Raw genomic sequence first — 26,070 nt, forward strand, 5'->3', positions numbered from 1 at the left:
AAGCCTCTCATCCACCTATGCTGAGTCAGCAAGACTGCTGCTTGGCATTTCAATCACATGAATGAATGAGAGCCATTTGGCGAGGTTGATCATAATACATCAGATGCTCAGTAAATGAAGTGTGCAGCTGACTCAAGCAGGAGGAACGATTCCCCCCCCCCCCCCCCCCCCCACCACAGTGGAGCACTGCAGTCTGCATTGTGGTCCGTGGTCATTTCCTCAGCCGCTGCATCCCCGAATACACACGATGATTTGACACAAGGTCTCTCGATACGTCAAATACAACAAATAGAACATTGAAATGAGTCAGATAGTTCCTGCTTCCTCAGGACAGAAAACACATTTCCCGTGTTACATTCCAGTTGTCTGTCTTGTGTTCTTGGTCAAGGTTTTGAGCAGATGAAGGCCGTGGGACCATAAGCCTGAGTATTCAATAGAATACAGCACTACATGTGTGCATTTCCTTTCCTTCGTACTCGATCAAGGTTTTTAGAGATGAAGTGAAAGCAAGCAGGTTTCTTTTGTTGTTGCCGTGCAGGAATTAGGACCGCTGGAGTCTTTGTGTGCTCATTCGCATCCCCGTGAAGCGACTCAATCGTGTGTTTAATTGTGCTGAAATTGTTCTCATTGTCCTTCAGAGAGGAATTCCTTACAGAACAATTCAACTCGATTGTAAATTCATATTTCTACTTTTAAGGCCCGAGTGTTTCCCAGAGAAACAATACTCTCATCTGTGATTGTGATAAACAGCCTGGAGTTGCTCATTTGGGGGTTTTCTGAATCCAAGCAGCCTTTTAATGAAACAGGACTGTCTTATGGTTTCATCAGCTTGTCAGCAATACAGTTATTTCCACATAATATTCTTCCTGCATCGCGTTACAGACTGCTTTTTCATTTTCACTTCCTAAGGACAGGTACTACAAACTGACAATTTCCTCTCAAGGAGACAGTGTTGAATGCACATTAGAACAGCTGCCCTGGTAGAAAATAATCATTTAAAGCTGAAATTCAACTGCAGGTTTATTCGGTGTCGTAGCGAGGACGTCAGGTTACAACAGACACACATCGAACCCCAGCGTCATCACATGTTTTAAGGTCAATAGTCAAAATATATTATCATCATTTTTAAGATAATCTCCATCTACGCAAAAATCTTTTTTACAAAGCGAGCTTTCAAGTTTCAAGTGATCGTAGCTCCAGCGCCTCAGGTCAGTCTGGTGCCGGGTGAGCGCTGTTTTCATCTCCAGGCTCAATAAAGTACAATCAAACTTGCTTCTTGTGTGAATTCTGAAGCGACGCCGGTTGGTGAAAGAGTCCAGAGTCCTCAGATATTCCTCATAACAACACATGCTTGTGTGTATTTCCAGGGCAGGCAGCAGGGGATTTGGCAGCCCTCCCTCTCAGTTTGTTGATTGACGTAGCCTCTTGAACTGCTTGTAACTGACCTTTGATTTAAAATGTAATTATTTAGTTTGTCTTCGCCTATACAATCTAAATTTTGAAGGTAATACCACCACTAGAACCAAGATCCCATGAATAATGATACAACTGAATGTTTTCTAGTACTCCCTACTACTATTGGGACTGTATATTTGATGAAAATACACCAAAAAACACCACTTATGTTAAAACGATATACTCAAGTGATGTTTTGGCCGTGTTCACATGTTCACTTTTTATTGGGGGTCTTTCTTCAAAACACCATTTATGTCCATGTAGCCTGTTACAAATTACATAAATCTCAGAAAAACAATTAAATAGCAATAAACACAATGAATATAAATATTGATTAATATTCACACATGACTGAAGAGCTCCATGCTATACAGGCAGACGAATGTAGAATGTCAGGGCCCACAGTGGATTATGAAGACACCGACACCATGATGAATGCTTGTGTGTTGTGGTTGAACTGCTGCGATGCTCCTCTACATCCCTTCACCGAGCTGCTCTGCTTATAATGCTGCGGCTGCTTTTCTCTGAAGTTCACAACAAAAAATGTCCAAATGACTTGAAATCACTTTGAGTTTCGTGGAAAGCATTTCACCATCCAGTACCACAGTGTATCTGTGAATACTTTCAGGTCCATCAGGTCCTCAAGACGAGAGTTCTCGTTCCTTCGGTATATTTAGTGCTTCATTTATGATATCCAGTGATGCTCACTCCAGGGAACAAAAACTACATTTTCACATTGTTTCAAGTCTACATTTCTGATCGTGTGCTGCATTATGAACCATCCAGACCTCTCAGGCTGTCTGAGACAGGTCTGCTTTCTGTCCCCAGAGTCAAAACTGAACATGGAGAAGCAGTGTTCAGTTTTTATGCTCCATTATATCAGGAACAAACTCCCAGAAAACTGCAAATCGCACTTCTTTTTGATCAAGGCTGAAGACTTTTCTGCGTGTAACTGCCTTTTATTAAATAAACTCTTATACTGCACTGCAACTTTCTTGCAGCCGTGTTCTATTTTAGCCTCCTTTTTAATCGTTTTTAAATGTCCTTTCATAATGGGTTTGTTTTGCACTTTGTCTAGATGCTTTTATGTTTGGTGCTTTTCATTGCCTGTTGCAGAAATGTGCTATACAAATAAACTGGCCTTGCCTTACAGGCTCAAACAACATTTCAATCAGGAGAGACAAGTCGGATAAAGAACAGATAATGGAGGGACGTCTGCCCCGAGCCACAGCAAGATGAACACCCCCCCCCCCCCCTCATTAAATAAATGATAAAGATGTTGATTTATTGTTAGAATACAGGTCACATTTTGACAATTGTAAATTTAGTTTTCAGTGTGAAGTCTCCCACATTTCTTTCCGGTCACGGCTAATGAGCTCGACTCGCCTGAGGTGTGAGGCCTGAGGTCAGAGCTGCCTGCGCTGTAGTTCAGCCAGCCAGCATCGGATGGAGCCAGTGGGTGAGACTCTCCACAGACCCTCACAATGACTTCATCAGAGGTATTACAGTCTGGAGTGCCATCTGTTTTCATTCGTTCCTGGTTTGATGTCATACGTTTTGATGCAGTAAAAAAAAAAAGCACCACCGTGGCACCAAGATTCATAGCTGTCTGTGCCACCATTCACGTTATTCAGAGCATCGCTCGCGAGAGCATTCCGACTGCGCTGGCACAAGCAGAGCGGCAGTCGGAGGTTTACAGTACATCAAGACATCCGTCCGCCTATTTTTTTTTAGCTCCTTATCTGTGTCAGAGTGACCGGAGACAACAAGCGCAGCAGCCCTGATGTCCTGTTTCCCAGCAGCCTGCTCCAGCTCTTCTCAAGGAACCTGAAGGCGCTTCCAGGTCAGCTGAAGCCGAGGCTGTAATGAATCCAGCCATAGTGCTTCCTGGTGGGCTCGTCACCGATTAGGAAAATGTAACCTTAAACCCTCTCAGTGCTCAACTCTTGACTCGCTCAACGTTTTTATTTTTAGCCAGGTGCTTCAGAGCATGGGGGAAGTGATGCTCTGTCTGTTACACCACTCTGATAACTAAGGAACATTTATTTTCCACTTAACGTACCCACGTCTAAGACACAGGGAAAGAGCTCGTACGTTCCATCTACAACTGGCACCGTGATTCAGCAATGAAGCGTGATCTCGGAGGTGGACACGAACGCCTCCAATGCAATGAGGACAAAAGGTTGCCACAACAACAAAGACGTCTCTTAAGGTCACCGACCTGAAGACCGTCTAGACTGCAGCTGCAGCTTGATTAGTTTGGCTCAGGTGTTTGACATCTTAAATCAAGAACAGGCAGTTTTCTTTAACCACTTTAAACGCTTGACATTCTCCAAACTGTAAATTGTCACAACTGTTTCGTGGGACATCACAACTCTGCTGCACGTCCGCTAAAGGTAGTGAGTCACCCACAACATTTCCTTCATGCTTCAAATCCTTTGATGTGTCAACGAACGGTTCAGTGGCTCCAAGATGAGAGGTTGATTTGTCTTCATGGGAGATATGCCGGTCAAAATGTTTAGATGTATGTTCAACACGGCACACAAACCTTTTGTTTGAGTTTTGTTGACACTAACTGCTAACGATACAAGAATGCTTCTGTGTGTCACGCTGAGCTTTTAGATTCTGATTTCAACAGTAAACGTTTATACTGTACGATACAATAGTACACAGATAAAGGATATGCACATTTGTACAGTAAATGTATTTGTGTAGCAGCGTGTTACAGAAAATGAGTCACAAAATGACATCGACTCCAATGACGAACGGATGCTTAGAAGTCGTGAAGAATGCGACAATTTGACAGAGAATCAACTCAGTTTTGATCAGCAAACCGTGTGCAAGTGGTATTTGTGCAAAATGTAGACAGTTGTTCTTTCTCACACACGTGACAAATCAATCTGCTTGAATGATTGAAAATTCAAATCTCTTGTGAACAATAAACTAATTGTTCTAAGATTTGAACTTAACGTTTTGAAAAAAAAAGATTCCACATCTCAATTTACATCTATGTGAATAGAACTCCACTTGATAAGGAGACGTGAGTCTGACATGGATCATATGACTTAGAGGGAACATCGTGTCATGTCATTTTTGTCAAAGTTACATTGTTGTTGTGTATATTTCATGTCACTGTAAGATTTATATGCAACATAAACACAATGGCAGCCCTTAAGGTGTTGCAATGGCGGTAATTTTATTGTTTATTTTACAACTTTGTCTATTTGTGTCTGTAGATTTCTCCTAAATTCTTCAAAAGTTAGCATTAGGTAATGCCTCATTTGCATATTTAAACATACAATTTCAAAAAATATATAATTGTGTTAAAATAAATGATGAAATATGGAAGTTTCATGTGATATCTATCAGCTACTTTTCATCTGTAGCGTCTTCAAAATGTTTCTAATTTCACAATGAATATCTTTAAAGACCATTTTCTCAAAATGAGTTATTTCTCAGACGAACAACAAACAAACCTTCCAGTTTCTTATCATCTGAGGGGTTTGTTCAACTCATCCATAGCCAGACAATGCCAGATTTATGTTCTGGAAATGTTTTAGTTTTTAGCACATATTTAATAAGATAATGGCTCATTTGCATGTTTAAACATGACAATTCCAAAAAGAATTGCCTTCATGTAAGTAATCAAGTGATTACTTTCAGTTCATGAAACATCAGTTGTGTTGCAGCACAACACTGGAGATACTGCGAACCAAAACCACTGAAGTAAACATTGATCCCAGACTGACCGAGGTCAGCTCATTGTCACAGATGTCACTATAGATGCTGCCATCCAAAGTGTTTCACATACCATTAGCTGTGGTGGCCCTGATGGGAATAAGAGCTTTTATACCTCGAGAGAGCTACAGCTCCCACAGCAACAGCACAGAGTTCACAGTTGATCCTCATCTAAAAATACTGGGAGCAGGAGCACTACACGGGAGGGACTGGAAGGTGCCACTCCAGAGGGGGCAGACACATGGACATGAACTCCTCAAGCACATGGAAGTCAAAGTGACAATGTTCAACTCCAAATGGGTAAAGTGATGAACAGTGGCATGTTACGATGTCACTGCTGGATCTTATGAGCAAGCTTCTGGCCCAGCTGTCATCATTTGAGCAATTGGCTGTGTTTTGTTTGCTGTCAAGGAAATGCGCAGTGAAAGCACGCATGGGGCAAAATGGATGAGCACATAACAGGTTCAAAACCCTCCAGTGCTGGCAAATCACTGAAGAGAACAAGCACCCAACCACAGAGAGAGAGAGAGGAGGGGGGGGGGGGGGGGGTGGAGAGAGGGAGAGAGAGGGAGAGAGAGAGAGGGAGGGAGAGAGAGAGAGAGAGCGCGAGAGATGAAGCCAATGTTTGTCGTCGAACTCCAGCAAATATGAGAATGGGAAGATAATGGCCCACCGAGAACGGGATGACTGAACCTCCGGAATTATCAATTTGTGTCCTTTTATTATGATGCATACTGACAAAACCAAACCTGGAGAAGAGAGTCTGGACAGCAAGGGACAAAGGATCGCTTGTTTTTTTTTGGACATGTCCAACCATTCCTCACACCACCCTCGTGTACTGAGAAGGGATGGTAACTGAGTCCAGGATGACATCTTGCTGAAATCATTGGATCCAACATCTCCATGGAGGAATCACTGGAGACTTCTGCGGTGTGTGTGCGCGCACAGTGTGTGCCGTAGCTCTTCATGAGCCGTGATAAATTGAGCACTTTTATGGAAATTGCTTGGAAATTTCGGCTCAGCTGAAAGACATACGGGCAGCAATAATCACACACTCACACACACACACAGAAGTCAGCGCCGGCAATCTGTGTGTCTCTGCAATAAGTGGCTAATAAAAAGCAATAAATTCTCTAAAATAAATACAGTCATCTGGTTGTGCGCCATGGGCGACGACGCGTCAAACTTCAGGGGAAGCAGCAGGACCGGCGTCTCATCACCAAAACCCAGGACTGGTGAGGATCACGGCAGAGCAGAGATTCTACGAAATTAAAACTGGTCACCGCAGAAAACAATGAGATGAATGGTTTTTGGATGACTTGTCAGATGAACACTGTGACAGTTTTTGATGTTATTCAGAAAACAAGATTCAGATCTGGGCTGTGCCGGACTTGGTCACTTTGATTTGTTCGCGCGGAGATCAAGTGGCGGAGAGGGACATGAAACGTTTGGTTTTGTGCTTGAATTAAACGAATACAGCCATATATCATTCAATCAATAAGTTCAAAGGGGATCTTTCAGTTTATTTTATTTTTGCACTATGATGGAACCACCACCATGCTCGAAGAAGAGCCTGTCCCTGTCGCTCCCGGTTCCCCGGGAAGGACAGGCGACTCTGAAGCCTCCGCAGCATCTTTGGAGACAACCCCGCACCCCGATCAAAATCAAACACCGGGGGTACTCAGACACCGACCGGCATCACCGGCACATGGAGCGCTCAGACGCCATGGATACGAGTGACCGACCAGGACTGAAAAAGTCTCGGATGTCCTGGCCATCCTCCTTCCACGGGACCACAAACACGTCCATCGGAAATTGTGTCGGGAATAGACGGTAGGCGAGAGAGCGGTGTGCATTCCAAACGTCCCAATAATAGCCCATGACAGCCCACAAGTCAAATGCGTAAACGAGAGCGGAGGGAGGGGGTGCATTTTAACGAGTGCGTAATAACGCAGTGTGCCTGAAGGGTTAACTGATATGGAGCGCTTTCTACCGGGAGGCGGGACGCGTGGGTTTTCGGTGCTGATGCGTTATGCGTCTTTGGATGGACTCTCAGATGGGTATGAAGCGCAAACCAGTCCGCCCACTCGAAACGCAGGTGCAGCATCTGTAAATACCAGTAACGTTTTTAAGAGCGTGCACATGTTCGGTGATAAGAGACACGATCGAGTCTCAGCCGGTTTAATGGCACCAAAGGTCTAGTGGGTGCGTTCGAGCGTGCAGCACTGAGATATCGCCAGCCAGTCCAGCCTTTATCAGCTTGTTTGCAGAGGGAGATTTGGGGTCCAGTGGAACAAAAGTGACCCCCCTCCCCCCCACACCTTTTTACTAGGATGCACCCTGCTGAAGTGCCCTTTAGCAATGAGTGCAGGATCCTGACATCTGGCCCCTCTAGGTATTGAGGTTGTGTTGAAAAGAGACTCTCTGGTTAAAATAAGATGTGTTAAAGTTGTGAAGGGTTACCTGAGCTGTCACAGAGATGGTTTCATTCTCTGATCAGATATCACAGCATCAAATGAAACCCCGCGTTAGGGAGAGGACATCCAACACAGCAGATGATACATAAACGTCACCAGCTAACACTTAAATCAAATTACACCATGCATGTTAATCAAACAGATTCGATTAAATGCATTTCATTAAGTGAGTCATGGAACGATACAATTTTGATACAATGACTGTGTCCTTCCAACAACTGCTCCATTTATCTTCTGACGAATGCAGCGCTGCTTGTTTTTGCTTCCATGAAGGACACATCTTTAAGAACCTCACAGAACTCCTGTTCTTTATGGACGGGGGTTAGGTTTCCTGTTTACGTGATTATGAGACAGTGGGCCCCGGGCACATGTAAAGGGCCTCCACTCTTCCTGCAGAAGACAACAACCACAGATTCAAAGAGACATGGTTTTTGGTCGTTTTGCATCTCGTTGTCTCTGTGTGTTGTTTGCGTCTATTTTGGTACTTTTGCATCCTGTGGTGGTCTTTTTGCATAGTTGTGGTTTTTATGCATCTCTTTGTAGTCGTTTTCCATCTCTTTTTGGTAGTTTTCATCTCTTTGTGGTCGTTTTGTGTCTCTTTGAGACTTCCCAACGAGAAATGCGATAACTTCACTAGAAAGCCCTGGCCGAGGGGCCCCCTAACCTGTTGGGCCCCTGGTTCAGTGATCCCTCCATAGATTGAAAGCTTGTCAGAGAGAAAAAGTCACAGCTATAAATGTTGGTTCTCCAGGTTGCTCCCTCTCCCACTCTGTCCTTTGTGTGACCTGAAATCCCCAGATGTGTCTGCAAGTGAAAGAAGTAGTTACCATGTTGGACTGCGTCTGACTCTCTATTATTTTACAGAGGAAACCCAAATGTGCCCAGACTGCTGGGTCTCGAGGGGAATGTTGGGGTCCTATAAAAAAAAAAGTCCTGTTATTCTTTGTTTTCTTTCGTTTCTTTAAATGTCACAGACGGCCTTCCTGGGAGGCCCCCGGGAGAAGGGCCAACTCCAGCTGACTAGAGGAAGGGCTGATTTGTATTTTAGTCCTCAGGACACGCTCTGAGGCGGTCCAATCTTTAGTGCATTGGGACTCACTCTGCCTGTCCTTTTCCTTCTGTAGGCGGCAAACCAGAGAGAGAGAGAGAGGGGGGGAGAGAGAGAGAGGGGGAGAGAGAGGGAGAGAGAGAGAGGGGGAGAGAGAGAGAGAGAGAGAGGGAGAGAGAGAGGGAGAGAGAGAGACAGAGAGAGAGGGAGGGAGAGAGACAGAGAGAGAGGGAGGGAGAGAGACAGAGAGAGAGGGAGAGAGAGAGATAGAGAGGGAGGGAGAGAGACAGAGAGAGAGAAAGAGAGAGAGACAGAGAGAGAGAGACAGAGAGAGAGGGAGAGAGAGAGAGGGAGGGAGAGAGACAGAGAGAGAGGGAGAGAGAGAGATAGGGAGAGAGAGAGAGAGAGGGAGAGAGAGAGGGAGAGAGAGAGCGAGAGGGAGCGAGAGAGAGGGAGAGAGAGAGAGAGAGAGAGACAGAGAGGGGGAGAGAGAGAGAGACAGAGAGAGAGGGAGAGAGAGAGAGAGAGAGGGAGGGAGAGAGACAGAGAGAGAGGGAGAGAGAGAGATAGAGAGGGAGGGAGAGAGACAGAGAGAGAGAGAGAGAGAGAGAGAGAGAGAGGGAGAGAGAGAGCGAGAGGGAGAGAGAGAGGGGGAGAGAGAGGGAGAGAGAGAGAGAGAGAGACAGAGAGAGAGGGAGAGAGAGAGAGGGAGAGAGAGAGAGAGAGAGAGACAGAGAGAGAGGGAGAGAGAGAGAGGGAGGGAGAGAGACAGAGAGAGAGGGAGAGAGAGAGAGAGAGGGAGATGTAATTCGATTCCAACAAGCTCAGTTCTCAGAACACACCAAGCTGACTCCAACTCTCTGTGTGTGTGTGTGTGTGTGTGTGTGTGTGTGTGTGTCTGTGTGTGTGTGTGTGTGTGTGTGTCTGAGCTCATCCTTGAGGTGATGTGTACGGTCTGTGGGTGTTTGTACTACACGTTGGTCAGGAAGGAGGGTGCAGGGAGGAATGGAAGCTGGTACATTTTGTGTCTCATGAGGAGTGATTAAATCCTGCTTAGATTGACAAAAGGTCCAAGTTACTGAACAAGTAACTTGAGCCTGAGTACTGTCATGCTGGGATGTTTTAAAGGTACAGTGAGTAGCATTTAATCGGACCAATTGGCAGAAATGGAATACAATATGATTACGCATGTTATCACCTGATATTAAGTATTGTTGTGTTTTCCTTATCTTAGAATAGGACATTTATATCTACATATGGAGCCGGTCCTCTTCTCAGAGACGGCTGCCATGTTTCTACAGTAACCCACAATAGACAAACCAGACACTGGCTCTAGATAGGGCCATTCACGTCTTTCTCTCATCTTTTCAACCTCGGTGTGTGCGAGAGAAGTTTCAGTTGGTTGCAATCTGCAACCCCAACACACTACACCTCTAATGGAAAGATTTTTAGTTCAGTACAAACATGTTTTTTGCCATTATAATGACAAATATGGTACGGTCACATTTATTAGCCGCAGGAACATGAAGTGACTTTGCAGCTGGAGAGTGGAACAAGTAATTAGTCTTTGATTGGCTGGGCACTGAGAGACCCAGCGATGACCTCATTGTCTTGATGAGGCAGACCATTCCATCACTGAAGAGTCGGTCATGACCTCATCTCGAGGTTGGAAGGATCAATCAGCCTGAGAGATGCTGGTGAAATTGTTTTGGGACAAGGTTCATGAGGAACAGATTGCACCGTGTTCCTCTAATTGATACATTTGCTTTTTCAAAACGAGAACCAACAGCCACCAGTCTGGGGACGGGTATAGCAAGAGGGATTCTGGGTGTTTAGCATAATTGTTTGAAGAATCATTGTCTGCGACTGTTTTCACTTTGTCTATTTTTGTCACCGTGTTGTATCCCACAAAATGGCAGTCTTAGTGGCAATCAGCCCCCCCCCCCCCCCCTCCCTCAAGAGTGTCAGTCTGCCTCCTCTTCCCACCCCCGGGTGTCTTTTGTTCGACCGCCTTGTCGGTGCTTTTGTCAGAGGATGCTAATACGAGCGTCTCAGTCATCAGGTCCCATGCCCAATGCGCTCTGGGAAGTTCCCGCGGCACAATGACACATCTACCCGCAATTCTGTTGCTATGGTTACTTGTTTTTGTGCATTTGTAGAATTGATTTTATTTACCCAAAAGAAGGCAAAAGCAACGCCCGCAGGCATTTGACGGGCTTGACTGTATAATTTGTCGGTATGCGGCGGATCCCACTGGATATGCATCATGACTTGTGTGTTTATAAGGTGAGAAAGTGAATATTAATAAACCTCTGCTGAGGAACTGCAGTCCGCCGATAGTTTAATCACAGCACAGAGCCCGTTTCCTGTTCAGTCCCCTCAACAGTTTCCACCCAAAGTGTCCCTCCCTCCCTCACCCTCCTCTTCATGCATTCTTTACACCTTTTTCTCCCCCAAGCTGCGATCCAGGGCTGATTTGTAAGCCGGAGCTGCTCTTTTGCCCGCATGCCTGACTGGCTGTATTAATAATTGACTTCATAATGAGGTACAGCGCCTGTTAATTACCACAACAGCTGTATTATGTTGTCGATCACACATTTACATTTCTACAAACAAAACAAAAAAGTCTCATGCAGAGACTTTTCAGGAATTCTCCCAACGAATGTGTTTTAACGGCGTTAAAGACCTCTTCTCTTGTTTGTGTGTCATGGAACCATCTGTTTAAGCTCCAGATTGCACTCTTCTGTGAATACATTGTGCTCTTCTCACTACTCTCAGCACTAATTAGTATCTGGAGGCAGTTCATGTATTGGAACGGTGGTCGCTACTGGTTGGCTCAGGCGGATCCCAGAGACTTCCGGTAAAAATCCCCCCGAGATCTTAAAGCACTAACACCAAACCGGCTGTTTGTGCAAAAAGGGATATGTATGCAGCTCTCATCCAAGGTCCCTGGTCATGTTTGTTCTCCTCTTATCACTTCGTCTCATTGGAGGAGGCTCACACAGGCTCTTCAGATACTCAGGCCATTGGTAACCACATTTAGCACAGTCGGTTTGCTTCGTGAAAACCTTGGCATCGTTGCATTTTAATTACTTTCACACTGCATCCTCTTGAAGCGGCGACACACTAGTAATTTTTTTGTTGTTGTTTTGGGCAAGTGTGGATGGGCAAGGATCCCAGCAGGAAGAAACAAAGTGATCCAAAAAAAAAAAATCTAAGTTGCACAACAAGTCCACCTGTTACCAACAAAAGTTGGCAGACCAGTTTCGGTGCAGACCAGTTTCGGTGCAACTGGTCTGCTTACATGTTGTCTATAACGGCGCCCAGTCCTTAATTCCTCTTCATCATCTTCCTTTGTCATGTTCATTAAATCACATTAACAGAATTTTGCAGCACAGTTTATTATGCGACAGTCTCCTCTCTCAAGATGTCCAGTGTGATTGCAGTAAACCTCTTCTTTTTTTTTTTTATCTCTTCCGATCGAATAATATTGTTTGTGTCGCTCTTTTGTCCATAAAAATAACAGCCTGTGATTGCTGCTCTTCTCTCCTTTTGATCCTCTCAGTGCTTCGTCTCTCTATTGTATGGCCCATCTCGCCGGTTCCCCGCAGAGATTCTCTCTGATGGCCTTGTTCCTGCTTACAGCGACATTAAGTCCATCTATCCCTCATTGCATCCCACTCTCCCTCTCTTGTCCTCTGATATCATCAGCTGCTTAGAGTCTCTCCCAGCTCGAAGCCATATCTGAGTCTCAAACCTTTACATGGAATGAGCTGCCCACCACTGGCTGTGTGCGGTGCCTCATCTCCTCCTATATTCTTCTCCTTTAATTAAAGGTGTTTCACACTGATATAATTCTACATTTTTCATTCTCCAGCATTTACTTGAAAAATAGCAGACTTCAAGGGCAGAGCCGACACAAACACCTTCATCGTGTGGCTGCCAATCGGCTGCCATTAAAGAGGGAGTTCAAACAGTGCCTGTGCATCAAAGAGCAGCCGTTCAAAGCAGAATCAGTTCATAATTATCCAAACTGAAAATCATCCTGTGTGAATTCAGACTGAAATTTTCCTTGGATTTATTTTTCATATGTCAAAAAACCTGACAAAGCTTTTTAAGTAGTAGTAATAGTAATTTATTCTTCAAGCCGATAGGCACACAGAGGAACTAAGAGGACGAACCTTTTCAGTACAATCAAGTCACCCTCAAACCAAGAATTTAAATATCAACATGTGCGGCGTATTCAATTTCAAAATAAGTGGTCGTCTTTCACCTCTCAGCAAGATTTGTTGGCGAGGCAGGCGTGTGAACAAGGATGTTGAGTCCATGTCGCGGCCCACGAGGTGAGACAGACCCCCACCATACAGACGCAGTCGGCGGACTCTGCTGCCGTGGCCACTGAGAGGACGAACCCGCTGAAATGTGCTTTAGGCGGCTGTCTGAGCGCATATCTGTCTGAATGACTGAGACTGACAAACCCTCTGTCAGCTGTGTGTCAGCGCAGCACACACACACACACACACACACACACACACACACACACACACACACACACACACACACACACACACACACACACACACACAGACAGTGGACAGAGAGGATAAATGGCGTACACCTGTCAGACTAATGCGAGGTACGTCCGGGGAACGCAGACAGAGCCTGGTTCAAACCAAGAACTCACAACAAATCAGAGCTGAAGAGGGATGAAGGGGTGCACCTGGAGACCACGTTTGGCACGGACAGACACAGATGAAGACGGCGTGCTGGCTCAGCTGCCTGCTGATGCCAGCGTCTCTTCTGAGGTAACACTTCCAGACCTCCCGCAGTGTTGTTGCCAAAAATGACTGGCAGATTATCAGCATCACTGGATGGTTATGAAAGAGTGTCAGTCCTGCTTAGAGAAGAGGGACAGATGGCGTTAATAGTGGCGAACCATGCCACAGACTTTTTTACTGTAACTCTGTGGCCCAGTCCCAGCCAACGTGTCCAAAGCTTTGTTCAGAAGTTCATTATTGTTCGGTTTACAGTACACACTCATAAATACTGCCTGGTGCCTATATCAGTGGCGGCTGGTGGAATATTTTCTAGGTAGGGCCATCCTATCAATTTCAACAAACATCCCAGTATGATTTAATGCAAACAAATGTAAGTATCAAACACTCATTATTACTTTGCAGTTAAATATGTAACATTTATTCCAACACGAAAAAAAACAGTAAATAACACTTATATAATATAATATAACATGTTCATTTATTGAGATGCCCCTAGGGACCTTGTTATAGGAGGTAAAGATCAGGAGAAGTAAACATGAAGTGTAATGATGAATACTGATGTTAAATTAAGCTATGATGAGTTTTCACTGTTAATTTAACATCTCTATTACATGTTGATGCCTCCATGACCAAGTTAAGCAGATGAGACTGAGGACAACTATGTAGAAGAAAAGATGTTCACTTTGCATAATATGTAGCTTGACAGAGTTCTCATGTGTGTCCTGGTGTTCTCATGTTTCCTTACCTCCTCATCCCTCACTCCCTACCCTGGTGTTCTCATGTTTCCTTACCTCCTCATCCCTCACTCCCGTAACTGTCCGTGCGGGATCCGTCCCCGTTGTTTTAAAAAGCTAAATAAATGATTAGCATGACGTCATCCAGCTAGCCAAACCTGTTTGGTGTTCAGCTAGTACAGAAGCTTCGCATGTACTGCTTCCCTTTCCCGCGAGTCTGCTGTCTGATTGTGAGGTCAGGCTGATCTGATATCAGCTCTTTGGCTGCAGAATCTCCGCCAAAGTTCTCCTCTCAAACGGGACATGGAGGAGAGCTCGCGCTGGCGCTCGCGCGTAGAGACTTCTCCTGACGGGAACGCGCAGCGAGGGTTTTGTCCCTACACTGAATCTATTTGAGGGCGCTGATTGGCTAAATTGTATGTCACTCATTTATATCTGTAATCAGCAATTGGCTAAACTGCTTCATAGACCCGCCTCTTTTGGGCGAAAACGATTTTGCCTCCCTAGCTGCGCGTTCTCAGTGTCGTGCACACAGACAGAGAGCACGAGCAGACGAGCACAGGCGGAGAGGACGTGCAGGAAAAGCATATATTTTTTTTTCTTTTTTTGTGTGGCTCAAGGTGGGGCCATGCCCCATTGCCCTCTATTGACCAGCCGCCACTGGCCTATATATCATCATTTTAGCTCAAGCCAGTGTTGAGATATGTGCGCCTGAGACTGAAATATAGCTGGAAATGGTTTGTTTTTCTCCAATCTCGGTCTGACTCGACGCCGCTGTTGTGTGAGCTTGACTGGAAGAAATGCTGCAAACAACAGGAAATCATATTTGGATGCTATCAGAAGAATAACAACACAGGGGCTTTACTGAATGTGACACTAAATAGTTCATAGCCTGCTAATTAAAGCAGAAAATCAAGTCAGCCAGCAGATATTTATTGTCATTTGAGCTGTTGTTTATGGAAACCTTGTAAAGCTCAAGCAATGTAGCAATTTAATAATACTTTGTTACAAGTGAAAGTCCTGGAATGAAAATGTTAGTTGAGGTAAAGTAACTAAAGTTAATATGTGTTTCATTTTATGAGAAGATCTTGCATTTTTTTGAGGTAAGATCTTAATTGTAGTGGAGTAAAAACTATAATATTTCCCTCTGAACTGTAGCGGAGTAGAAGCAGAATGTACTACTTCAGTACTTCTAATTTGACTATAAATTGTTTTTCCATTACAGACATGTTTCAGGTTTCCAAAACATTTCAAACTGTGAGAGCTTAACATTCCTTGTAAATTATTGAAATGTGACATTTACAGGTGAAGTGCTGGGTGCAATACAGCAGCGTATTTGCACAGTCTGCTGTTGTTGATGTGTTGATGCCAGCTGAGGCTTCTGCTTAGGAATGCATAACGCGTGTTGCTTCCTGTCTAAGTCGAGGCAAAATCATTTTTTATTGCTACTGAAGCTGATAGATTGAGAAACCCATGAAAACACAACAGATGCAATTGGCTTTTGTGAGGAATATATATACATATATATATATATATATATAATAACACCAGCAATCTGTGCAGCAGTGAGCCCATTTCTCGGAGGTCATGTTCATGTTCACACATTAACACTCAACATCCAGGCTGTTGGATGGCAGAGGGAGAAAAAAGAGAAGCACAGCTCGTTTTTCGCAGATTGCGTGCTTATTTATTTATTTCTATCATGGGCCAGCTTCACAGCAGGACGTTTCACTGCAAGGAACATCCATCACTATTCACACCTCCATTGTGCAGGATTTGTAATGATGCTGACACAGACTTGGAGGTTATTTTACCCCCAACTTTGCAAAGTAATTTACACCACTGAGGCCCCTTTCAGAGTTCTCCGTCTCTCACTGTTGTGTGTGTATCAAGGGGCTTGTAGTGTGATTACCAGTGTGGTTTGGGGGTTCTGTTGTGAGAGGTTTCCTTGAAGAAGATCAGAATTGAGTCGTCTCTCACTCAATGCAGCTCAGCTCCACAGCTTTTTGGATTTTGGTGTTGGCATTTTTTAAGAACTTGAAAGGTCGCAGGTGCAATCTGAAGTACTGGCAGTGCCCGGCAACCGTTTTAATACTACTAGTAAACCTTTTTCTTGCGAATGAGTAGCTAGTGTCGTTGGTCACGTGAGTCGTTTGTCAGTCAAGTTACTGTTAACCACGCTCTTCTCCTAAACCTGACGAAGTGGTTTTGTTGCCAAAACCTAACTTCCTGTGGAGACAGAAGTTTATTTTGAAAAAGACACAATGCACCAAGCATCAGAAGAAGAAGAAGAAGAAGAAGAAGAAGAAGAAGAAGAAGAAGAAGAAGAAGAAGAAGAAGAAGAAGAAGAAGAAGAAGAAGAAGAAGAAGAAGAAGAAGAAGAAGAAGAAGAAGAAGAAGAAGAAGAAGAAGAAGAAGAAGAAGAAGCTCCCCTATAGATGCTGCCTGCTTTAATAGAACACAACCCGTGAGCCAATTCCTTGGCATCAAACAGGTGGGACGCCGACACCAGGGAGAAGGTGTGAAGATAAGGAAAGTGGAGAGGAACAGAAGGTGACTGTGGCAAACGAGGAAGGACGCGTGTGTCTGGAGACTAGAGAATGAGGGCGGTTGTCTTCACAGATCCTCGGCAGTTGTGTGTTGTGTCACATCAAATTTGACGCAAAACCTGTCTGCGAGTGGTGGCGTCCCTGGCCACTCGCGGCCACGGTTGCACAAGCCAGTGATGCTGTGCACACGGAGGCTGACACTCCTCTTTCTCAGGGTGCTATAAATATGGGCAGAGAGGCCTCGGGCTCTCGGTGTAATGAGATTAAACCAAACCAGCCTCAGCTCCCAGTGTTTTATTGAGCTTCATTCCACTTTCCGTTCGGTATTTCAATAAGGAAGACATTGAGTGTGGCTGCTCCTGCGTGCTGGAGTCCACGAAGGAACACTTGGTTGTGCATCAGTATGCCAGTGTGTGTTTGTGTACGTATGTGTGTGTGTGTGTGCATGTGAAGGCTGCAAGAGTGAGAGATAATGTGAAAGACTTGTGTGAGTCTGTGTGTGTAATGTCCTCATTTTGCACGCCGCAGGGCATTGCACAGCTCCTAAAGATGTTTTCATCATGATGGTAAAGCGTTTGTCACTGCAATGACGTGAGCCATCGCTTGAAAACGTCATGAATCCCCCCCCCCCACACACACTTTTCCAGCAGTTTCCATATTTCTCACGTGAGGCCTCTCTGCTGCTGCAAGTGGAAAAGTGATCAGTGCACACGGGCTCGTTGCAACGCGTTTATTGAATCCTGATCTGTGAAAGGCAGACAGAGAGCCGCACTGGCACGGCTACCGTGGCTGAACGCCTGCGCGCGAGCATGTGCGAATGCTTTTGTGAGACGGAAAGTGTCTGGGGACATGCAGAGTGGGAGACATCCATTCTGTTTGGACATACTGCTGATTCTAACAGCCCATATTCCCAGACTCTGACGTTTTGGAAATGGTCTGCTAGAGTCTGACTGCTTTTCCTACCAATGCCGCTCAGGCCCCGTTACCCAGTCACAGCTCCTTGCTCCATCATTTTGCCATCAGTTATGGAGCCCTTGGCTCCCCAGGTTTACTCGATAAATCGATCTGTTTTTCCTCAGCAGGAGAACAAAACATTATAAACATCATCTGTACCTCTAAGACTCATCCAACACATTCATCAGGTCTACTAAAACTAAAAGCTAACTGTATCCATCTTTTACAGTGTCGTCGTCTTAGTTTTATTTGGCGTGGACAAAACAGCAACCTCTCCAGATTCAGAACATGTGACTTTTGCTCAGGTCTGTTCCACTGAAGTCTGACAGAATAAAGTCAGACAGACGCTGAAAAGTTCAAGCTGCTGGCGTGATGTGAGGAAAAGAAGTGGAGGCAGAAAGGGTGCATTTTAAATTGCGGGACATTTTTGAAAGTCTAAGAATATAGTGCTTCGGGACAGGAGGGAGTGACTTATAACAATAAAAATGACAGACGCAGTTCACTGCTGCAAGGCAATGGCCCTGAGGCTGTTTCAGGACAAATGAATCCACACAGATAATCCTGTCTTTTCCTCTCTAATGACGTCTAACTGCTATCTGGGATGATCACACTGATGCTCTTATTGTTCTCTTGCTAACACAATTATTATAACCGCACTATAATTGGAGAACAGTTTTACTAATTGCCCTTGTTAAGTAAATGTATGGTATATTTCCTCTCTGTAACATAAAATAACCAGCGCTTGATTTTGCTGGTATAATCTTTAATTATATAAGTTAATAGTATCCATCATAGTTAGTGTTTAAATTCAAAGCAGCTGTAATTGATATCTTTATGGATGAAAGGGCTGTGTGTGGTGTGAAAGGGGTTGTTGGATGAACCCACAGAGAATCATCACTCGACTCTGAGAAGCTTTCAGCTCATTGCTTTGGTTCACTCTCACGGCTCTCATGGCATCGCTTTCAGCTGATCTAAAAACTCTAAAAACTGTTTCCACTTCCAAGGACCAAGTGTCCGACAGATTAGGTCAATGTGTAGCACGAGACTTCCCAAGAAAAACAAGTGCACCAGATGTTTCGGAAATTTCCCAATAAGAACATGTTTCCATTAAAGTGACAAAACCATCGAGCATCCGTAAGATCAAAATAACAAACGACCTTTCACCCGGGAGGCTGCTGTTCGTTCCCATAATGAGTCAACATTGATTTATTGGTCAGGTAACTTACGTACTTCAGTTCCGCTACTTCAAAAGTTATTGACGATCTTTTCCTAAACCTCACCAGTACGCTTTAGTTGCCGAAACCAAACTAAGTTGTGTCCTGTGAAGACGCAAGTTTATTTTGAAAAGACCGTATGCATGTAATGAGCGGGAACTGTCAAATTGTTTTTACTTCATATTGCTGGTTGTTTTTAGTCCTCACTCACTGTAAGGCTGCATTGGTTTGTAGTGCTGCTATTGATGGGGTTGAAGATGGACAGCACAACAAAGCAAACAAGGGGGAAGCAATTCAATGGTCCAATTACGTTTGTCCGGCCACGCCATGAATACATTACGGGACAATTGAGAGCATTAAGCTACATGCACCATTTCACTGTGTTCAAATCAACATTGAAAGCTCTCTCACTCAGCTGCACCCCAGCATTTGTTTTTGCACCCTTTATATCAGTAACTATCATTCCACGGTAATACGCAGCCAACCATCTTTGTGCTGCGGAATATGTATGACGAATTGAATGCCAAGGCTGTTTATTAGTCTGCATTTCACTTCTAGATTGGATTGACTATGACAGAATATGCTGATTTTAAGGCCACGAAACGTACACAGAAAGACAGACAGACAGACAGACGGACGGACGGACGGACGGACGGACGGACGGACGGACGGACGGACGGACCTTTCCGTTAGCCAAGAGTGCCAGACTGAGAGAAAACACAGATGGAAGAAAAGATGGAGGGAAGATAGTTAGATGGTGAGAAGGAACAGGGACACAAAAATAGTAAGGTAGCTCTGGATGACTCTCTCTCTCTCTCTCTCTCTCTCTCTCTGTCTCTCTCTATCTCTCTCTTTATGGTTATGGGTTTGGTGATGTAGTGGAGACGGCAGTGGTATCACTACTTTCTACAGTCCAGCTCGATTGCATTTCCAGCTGCTCTCAGCCGTTTCTTTTCTCATCATCGCTCCACAATGTGCACTAACTGGGTTTGGCAATGGCTCTCCTCCACAGTCTAGGAATGCTGGTCAGTGTAATTAAAATCCAGTTCGGCTGGATGGCGCTTTTATCTCGTGAACCCCCATTCCTTCTTTCCATCACATACCCCCCCTCCCCACACACTAGCATTTCCTTTTTGAGATACTCCATTAAACATGAAAAGCAAATCAATATCTCATTATATTGCTCTGGCTGCTGCAGGACACTCACTCTCCGCGTCGTCTTCGTCTCTCAACTCCCGATTTATCTGGATGCTGTAGTGGCAGGAAACTAAACGGAGCACCAATTGAACGAGTCTCTCCATCTGTCATCTCTTAGGATGACTCTCAGTGTCAGCCGATCCATCTGTTTATCCCAGCATCAGTCTCCAGCAGAGGGGAGGAGAAACACAGTGGAGACACAAAGCTGCAAGGTGCTTCTTGAGAGGAGCAATGCTCATTATCAGGGCTGCCTCGTCTTTGTTGATGAGTCGACTAATCGGGCGTTTTGGTCTCATTCGACCAAGATCTCTTCAGTCGATTCGTCCTTCTTTCTCATGCTGGTAGACATAAGATATACTGGGGCTTTTGCATTGTTCTTTGTGGAGAAACTCAGTTTTACAGATCTGTTGATTTAATATACTAATCGATTAATTGATACAATTGTCTGAGTGTTACTCAACTGAGAATGTCATTCGTTGAGGACAGACTTTCTCATTCAACAAACAGTTCCTCTGGACTCTATTGATATTTGGGAAGCTGCAAGCTGTTTATAAAAAGAGGTTGTGGATGTTTGTCGGGAGTCATGATTCTTAAATCCTTACCTTTCACACTAAACGGCCTCCGGGGTCACAGGGCGGATTTACATGGCAAAGAGTAAAGAGCTCCTGTAGGGGTAAGGATGAAGAGCAAAGCGAGGAAGAAGAAGCAGAAGAAAGATTAGTGCCTTCCAGACGGCAACCACCGGTTCTGAAAAGTGAAGCCACAAACGTGCATTCTTTCTACTGGCCAGCAGGGGGCGACTCCTCTGGTTGTATAGAAGTCTATGAGAAAATGACTCTACTTCTCTCTTGATTTATTACCTCAGTAAACATTGTAAACACGAGTTTTTAGTCTCAGTGGATATTTGTCTTCTTCAAAACAGCATGATGTTCATTTAGTAAATAATGCTCCCATTTAGAGTCAGACAGATAATAATGCAGAGTACGCTTTAGGGCGGGGCTAACTTGTGACTGACAGGTCGTTACCACGGCATTGTCCGGTCTGGGAGTTGTAATGTTTTCGTTTTAGAACTTTAACCCGTTCACAGCGTGTTGTCAGTTCATGAAAGTTAAATCTAACATTTTGGTTGCCGAAAAATGTCTTATTCTCGTTTCACGTCAGGTTGCAAAAAAACAAAAACGCCAAACTCGAGGCTTAAAAAACGTAGTCCACAAACCAATGTCACGACATCACGATGTCACGACGTCCTCTTCTAATATGTTTAGTCGATGGTTACTGCAGGTGTGTCCAATCTCAGTTGCAATGAATCACTTTCCATGTGGCCAGAGTTAGAAAGAAGAGAGACTGAAGAAGAGAATCTGACCGGCAGAAGGACTGATAAAGGACGCATAAAAGACACAAAGAGAACAAAACAGAAAAATAATCCGAGCTGTGCTGACCTTGTTGATCCCCGTTTTTAATACACTCTGCAAAAGAGCAGTTGAAAAGAGGTTTCTCATTCTTTTGGCTTTACTCCAAGACAGTGTCTCTAAAGATGTGTTGCTCTTCGCAAAGAGAGTCCCACAATTTTAGGACACTACTGCAGGAAAATGACCCTAAACATGCAGACAACAAATGATTTTGTTATGTCCCAATAGTGAAATAGTGTTGACCGGCCAGGTCGGTCATCTGAACTCAGTCCAACTGAGCATGTGTTTGACTTCCTGCAGACCAGATTGAAGGCTAAAGGGCCACGAAACAAACAAGAAGGGAAGATGTCTGCAGTGCAGTGATGGAGCGTTACACTATGACTGCAAGGGTTTTACTGGGGGGGGGGGAGGAGAAGAAGAGGAAGAGGAGGTGGGAAGATTCATTTGAGATGCAGCTCAGCACTGTGTGTCGAGTCGATCCTGTATCATTCACGTTTCTTGGTGGGGTCCCCTTTGAATATGGCCATGTCAGTCTTTCAGCACAACAAAGAATGTGTGAATGCTCTCTAATACTTTCTCACTTCACTCACTGTAGTGTTGAATTTAAAATGTAACAAACGCCGTGCAGGAGGCCATGTCACATCTAAACAGAGATGAAAGTCGAGCAACCCGTGAAGCAGACATGGCGGTGACAGAGGCAGTCGGCCTCCACCTGAGAATGGACTCCTGAGAGCTCAGAGATCTGCTGATGGTGATCTAAAGTGACGGACGCTCTCTGCCGGGTTTTCGAAGAACACAAAGTGTAAGACAATCCACAGAGCAGCAGAGCCCGAAATTCCTCAGGTGAAAGGAAACCCTTTGTGAGCTTTGTGTGTCTCATGTGAACCACTCAATCCAGGTGGAATTTATTTTGTACAATGCATTCATAGATTAAGAGGGTTGACGGTGGCTGTCCTTTCACAATGAGGAGGGCCTGTTGCTGCAGAATGAAGGCTGATTATCCTGTCTAGTGTAGCCTATAAAATAAATCCCTTTCCTGTGGCATTTGCCAGGTGTGTGATTGCGGCCAATCCCTCCGGCTTCTTCCTGAAAGGCATGCGTTCTAGAGGCGGAGGAAGCGGCTCTCTGTGGTCGGCCTCCCCGGAGTCGGGTCGGTGATCCTGTGGGATAATCGGCTGTAATCCCCGGCTCTGTGATCTGACCACAGCGCAGTGGAGAGCTGGACGGGTGGGAGAGGCTGGGGAGGGGGGCCACTGCACTGTAAAAACATGACTTACTCACATTTTTACACCAAAATGATCGCGGAAATGTTCGTGTTATGAACACGGGAAACCCAGATCAAACATGCAACAGACTCCTCTTCCAGTGCCAGTTGAGTATGCCTTATGTTTTTTCGGTCAATGTCACAAACGGAAAACAGGGTTGGTGAAGAGTGAAACGGTTACGGTGGTTACTTCTTTTCTATATCTGTTACTTATTCAGCAATCTCTGAACCCAGCGGCTATCGGCCTGACGACGATGACCCTCTGGGGGTGAGGGGTCAATATTTCCGGGGTTCCTGTGTAGCTGGCGGACATCCGGGCCAAGACTTCCTTTTCCGTGCGCTGCTGCTTGTTGTTTTTACGCTCCAGTTTGCAACTTGAGATGCATGACTATCATCAATGCAATGCTCTCCACACGGATTATTTACATACATTCATCCAAAGCATGCTCAAACGTGATTGGATGAATCTCTCGGACTACAAAATCTTGTACCGTTACCTCCAGCCACTACATGTGAATTCAGTATCTGTTTATAGATATTATTGATTCAGTCTCTCTTTCAAACTCTCAAACCAGAGGTGGTGTTTGAACAGTGGAGAGACTCACAAACATGAGATGAGTTTTACTTTGGTTGAATAAAGTGTGTTTCGATGACCAGCAAGCTAAAGTTGCTGTTGTCTGGTGGCTCTGAGGAGAGCATGTTAACTGTATGTTTTGTACGTCAATGAATTATGATAATTGTTGATTTTATTTATCATATATTCACTTCAACGAGCATCACTTGTTACGTGATTGTAACCTTTCCCACTGAAGGCAAAAGCCAGATGGTCTTGGGTGTTAGGGGGTCTTTTATTTGACTTTACTTAAAACATGACCAAACCGGCTCATGAAAATAAACCTCAGCTAAGAATTTCAATTCAGATTTGCTCTCCAGTTCCATCCATCCTTTCAGTATCGATGGACTGAAGGTTGTAATACTCCATGCACAGTAATGAGTGCAGTTCCTTCTTATACTGAGCACAGCCACATTCAGTGCAGCATGAGTTCTGAAACGAAGCTCTCGCTGCAGCTCTGACTTATAAAATGAAAGTATGGGCGGAGCTGAAGTGGATTGGAATGTTCATTGGGGTTAGTACTGTTTTCAGTTGTATCTGAGAAAGCATCTGTGACTCATCTGAGCTGCATGCATGAAAAGACACGTAACAAGTCTCACACCGGGTAAATGACGGCTTTCTGTGGAGAGCTTAAACTCAAATGCAATGTATGCAGGGCAATATGCTAATGACATAATGATGTTTCTCAGCTCACGTCGCTGATGAGTTTAATGAGTGCTCAGCAGGCAGGTTTGCAAGAAGTCACGAAGCCTGAGTTCATGATTATAAGCTCTGAAATGGTCGTGATCATTTTGAATCTAATTACATTGAATTAGTGACAAAAGATTAGTTGATTTCTCGAAAGATCAGCTTTAACAATGTGGCTACTGACCAAGCTGTCACTGTCACTCTGTTTGTTTCTGCTCCAGTGTCCTGTGTTGTCTTTACGCCCCTCCCCCATGATGTCATTATCCTCATGCTGGCTCTGTAAAGCTCCAGTGGCCAGATGCCCTCTCTTTGTCCATGTGGCGTGGCGCCAGCACTTTCCCTTCAGAGCTTCTTCCTCTTGTGCATCGTACTGTAAATGTCGACATTAAAATAGAAGCACGGCTTGAGCGTGCTCCTGCCTTGCCTCTCTTGTGATTGCCTGAGAGTCACAGAGGGCGAGCTGAGGCAAGCGGAGATGGCAAGCCTCCCTCTGGACATGTCATTTGAGATGTGTCAGTTACGGGCATGTTGAGCATGCCCCAGCCTGAGAGAGTGCTTCATAATAAAAACCCTAATGTGCTCCATAGATCCGTGGATGGTTCAACCGCAGCGATGGCGTACAGCTGTGATTACATGGTCAGCTTATAACAGTAGCACCCTTTCCCAATTTGCAAGTCCCCGCTTCTATTCCCTTCAACTCCCCTCTCACTGCCTCGCCCACACTGGTAGCAATCAGCCAGGTGCTAAATGCCTGGGTGAGGCACAGCTCATGGGTGGATGGGGGCAGTACCGGGGAGGGGGGGATTGAATTGCATTTGCACGTGGAAATAAGCATCTGCGTTTGCTTGGCAGAGGAGGAAGCGCGGGGGCAGGAAATAACTGTCATTCTCTGAGCTGAGAGTACGGACTCTGTGTGTGTCGTGGGGAGAGAGAGGGTGATAGACTCAGGCAGGTTAATCATCAACTTAGTGAAGTGAAATGGATGAAGAAAGGGGGGGGGGGGGAGTATAGCTCAAATGAATGAGGGTTGGCGGTGCATCCCCTCGTGGAAGGCCTGATTAACGGCACCATGCAGTGTGATGGAGGAAAAGAAGAGCTGACACCAACCAGACTTTTTGGAAAATGCTGATGTGGCAGCAACTCGCACCGGCCAGGAGGGGGGTGGGGGGGGGGGCTACCTCGTGACAATTGTTAATGAATAATCGATTGCAAGAGTGCAGTCAATGGAGGGCATGCATGTGAATCTCTTCTACACTCTCAAATAGACTTATAGGTTTAATTAAACTAATTGCTGCATTGACTCGGAGCCCCAGAGCCCTTTGAAGCTTCCCGTATTAATGACATGAAATCCAGCCCCCCCCCCCTTTTGTTGCAGAAATGTGTGCAGAGAAGAGAGAAAATGAAGTGCTACTGCACAACATTTCAATTTCCCCGACTTGTTCTGCACACAAGGACTCTCTGTGAAGATGCATGTTGTAATTGAAGAAGCCCACCACAGTAATGGTGTGTGATGTTTCTTTACGCATCTAATTCAGCTTGACGTAGTGAGGCACCGATACTGATCCTGATATTGGTCCGATGTTGGCTCAAATAGCTTGATATGGTATCAGATTAATCATAATTTAGTACATGTATGTATTTATCTGTTACATTTGACGCATACAAGAATGATCCCAGTTCTTGCACATGCGATAAATGAGCTTTACATTTTCCAAGTCGAACCAGAGTCGCGTGAAACATGTCCATCAGCATGGGTTTGTCTCTGGCGTGCGTCTCAGAGCCCCGGTGACCTGTAAACAGTGAGGCAGCTCAGGTAGCGGGCCTACACGACAGACAGCAGCTTTAATTGGCTTCCTGTCCATCCTGACTGTTTGGTATCTTCCATACGAAGGAGTCACTCGGCTGGCACAAATCTCCTTTCCTCCAACAACCTCTGATCATGATGTCATTGTC

At 44.9% G+C, this 26,070-nt stretch overlaps 1 protein-coding gene across 1 annotated transcript in view; it reads left to right on the forward strand.

The window, feature by feature from the left end:
* Positions 1-6,262: 6,262 nt before the first annotated feature.
* The window catches only part of pde4a (phosphodiesterase 4A, cAMP-specific), a 43,921-nt gene continuing 24,113 nt past the window's right edge, over positions 6,263-26,070 (forward strand). The window contains exon 1 of the mRNA XM_079281957.1: positions 6,263-7,026. Coding sequence (XP_079138083.1) covers positions 6,734-7,026 — 293 coding nt within the window. The 5' untranslated portion in view covers positions 6,263-6,733. The remainder of the gene's footprint in view (positions 7,027-26,070) is intronic.

This window comes from Melanostigma gelatinosum (genome assembly GCF_949748355.1).
Source record: "Melanostigma gelatinosum genome assembly, chromosome: 13".
Taxonomy (NCBI): Eukaryota; Metazoa; Chordata; class Actinopteri; order Perciformes; family Zoarcidae; genus Melanostigma; species Melanostigma gelatinosum.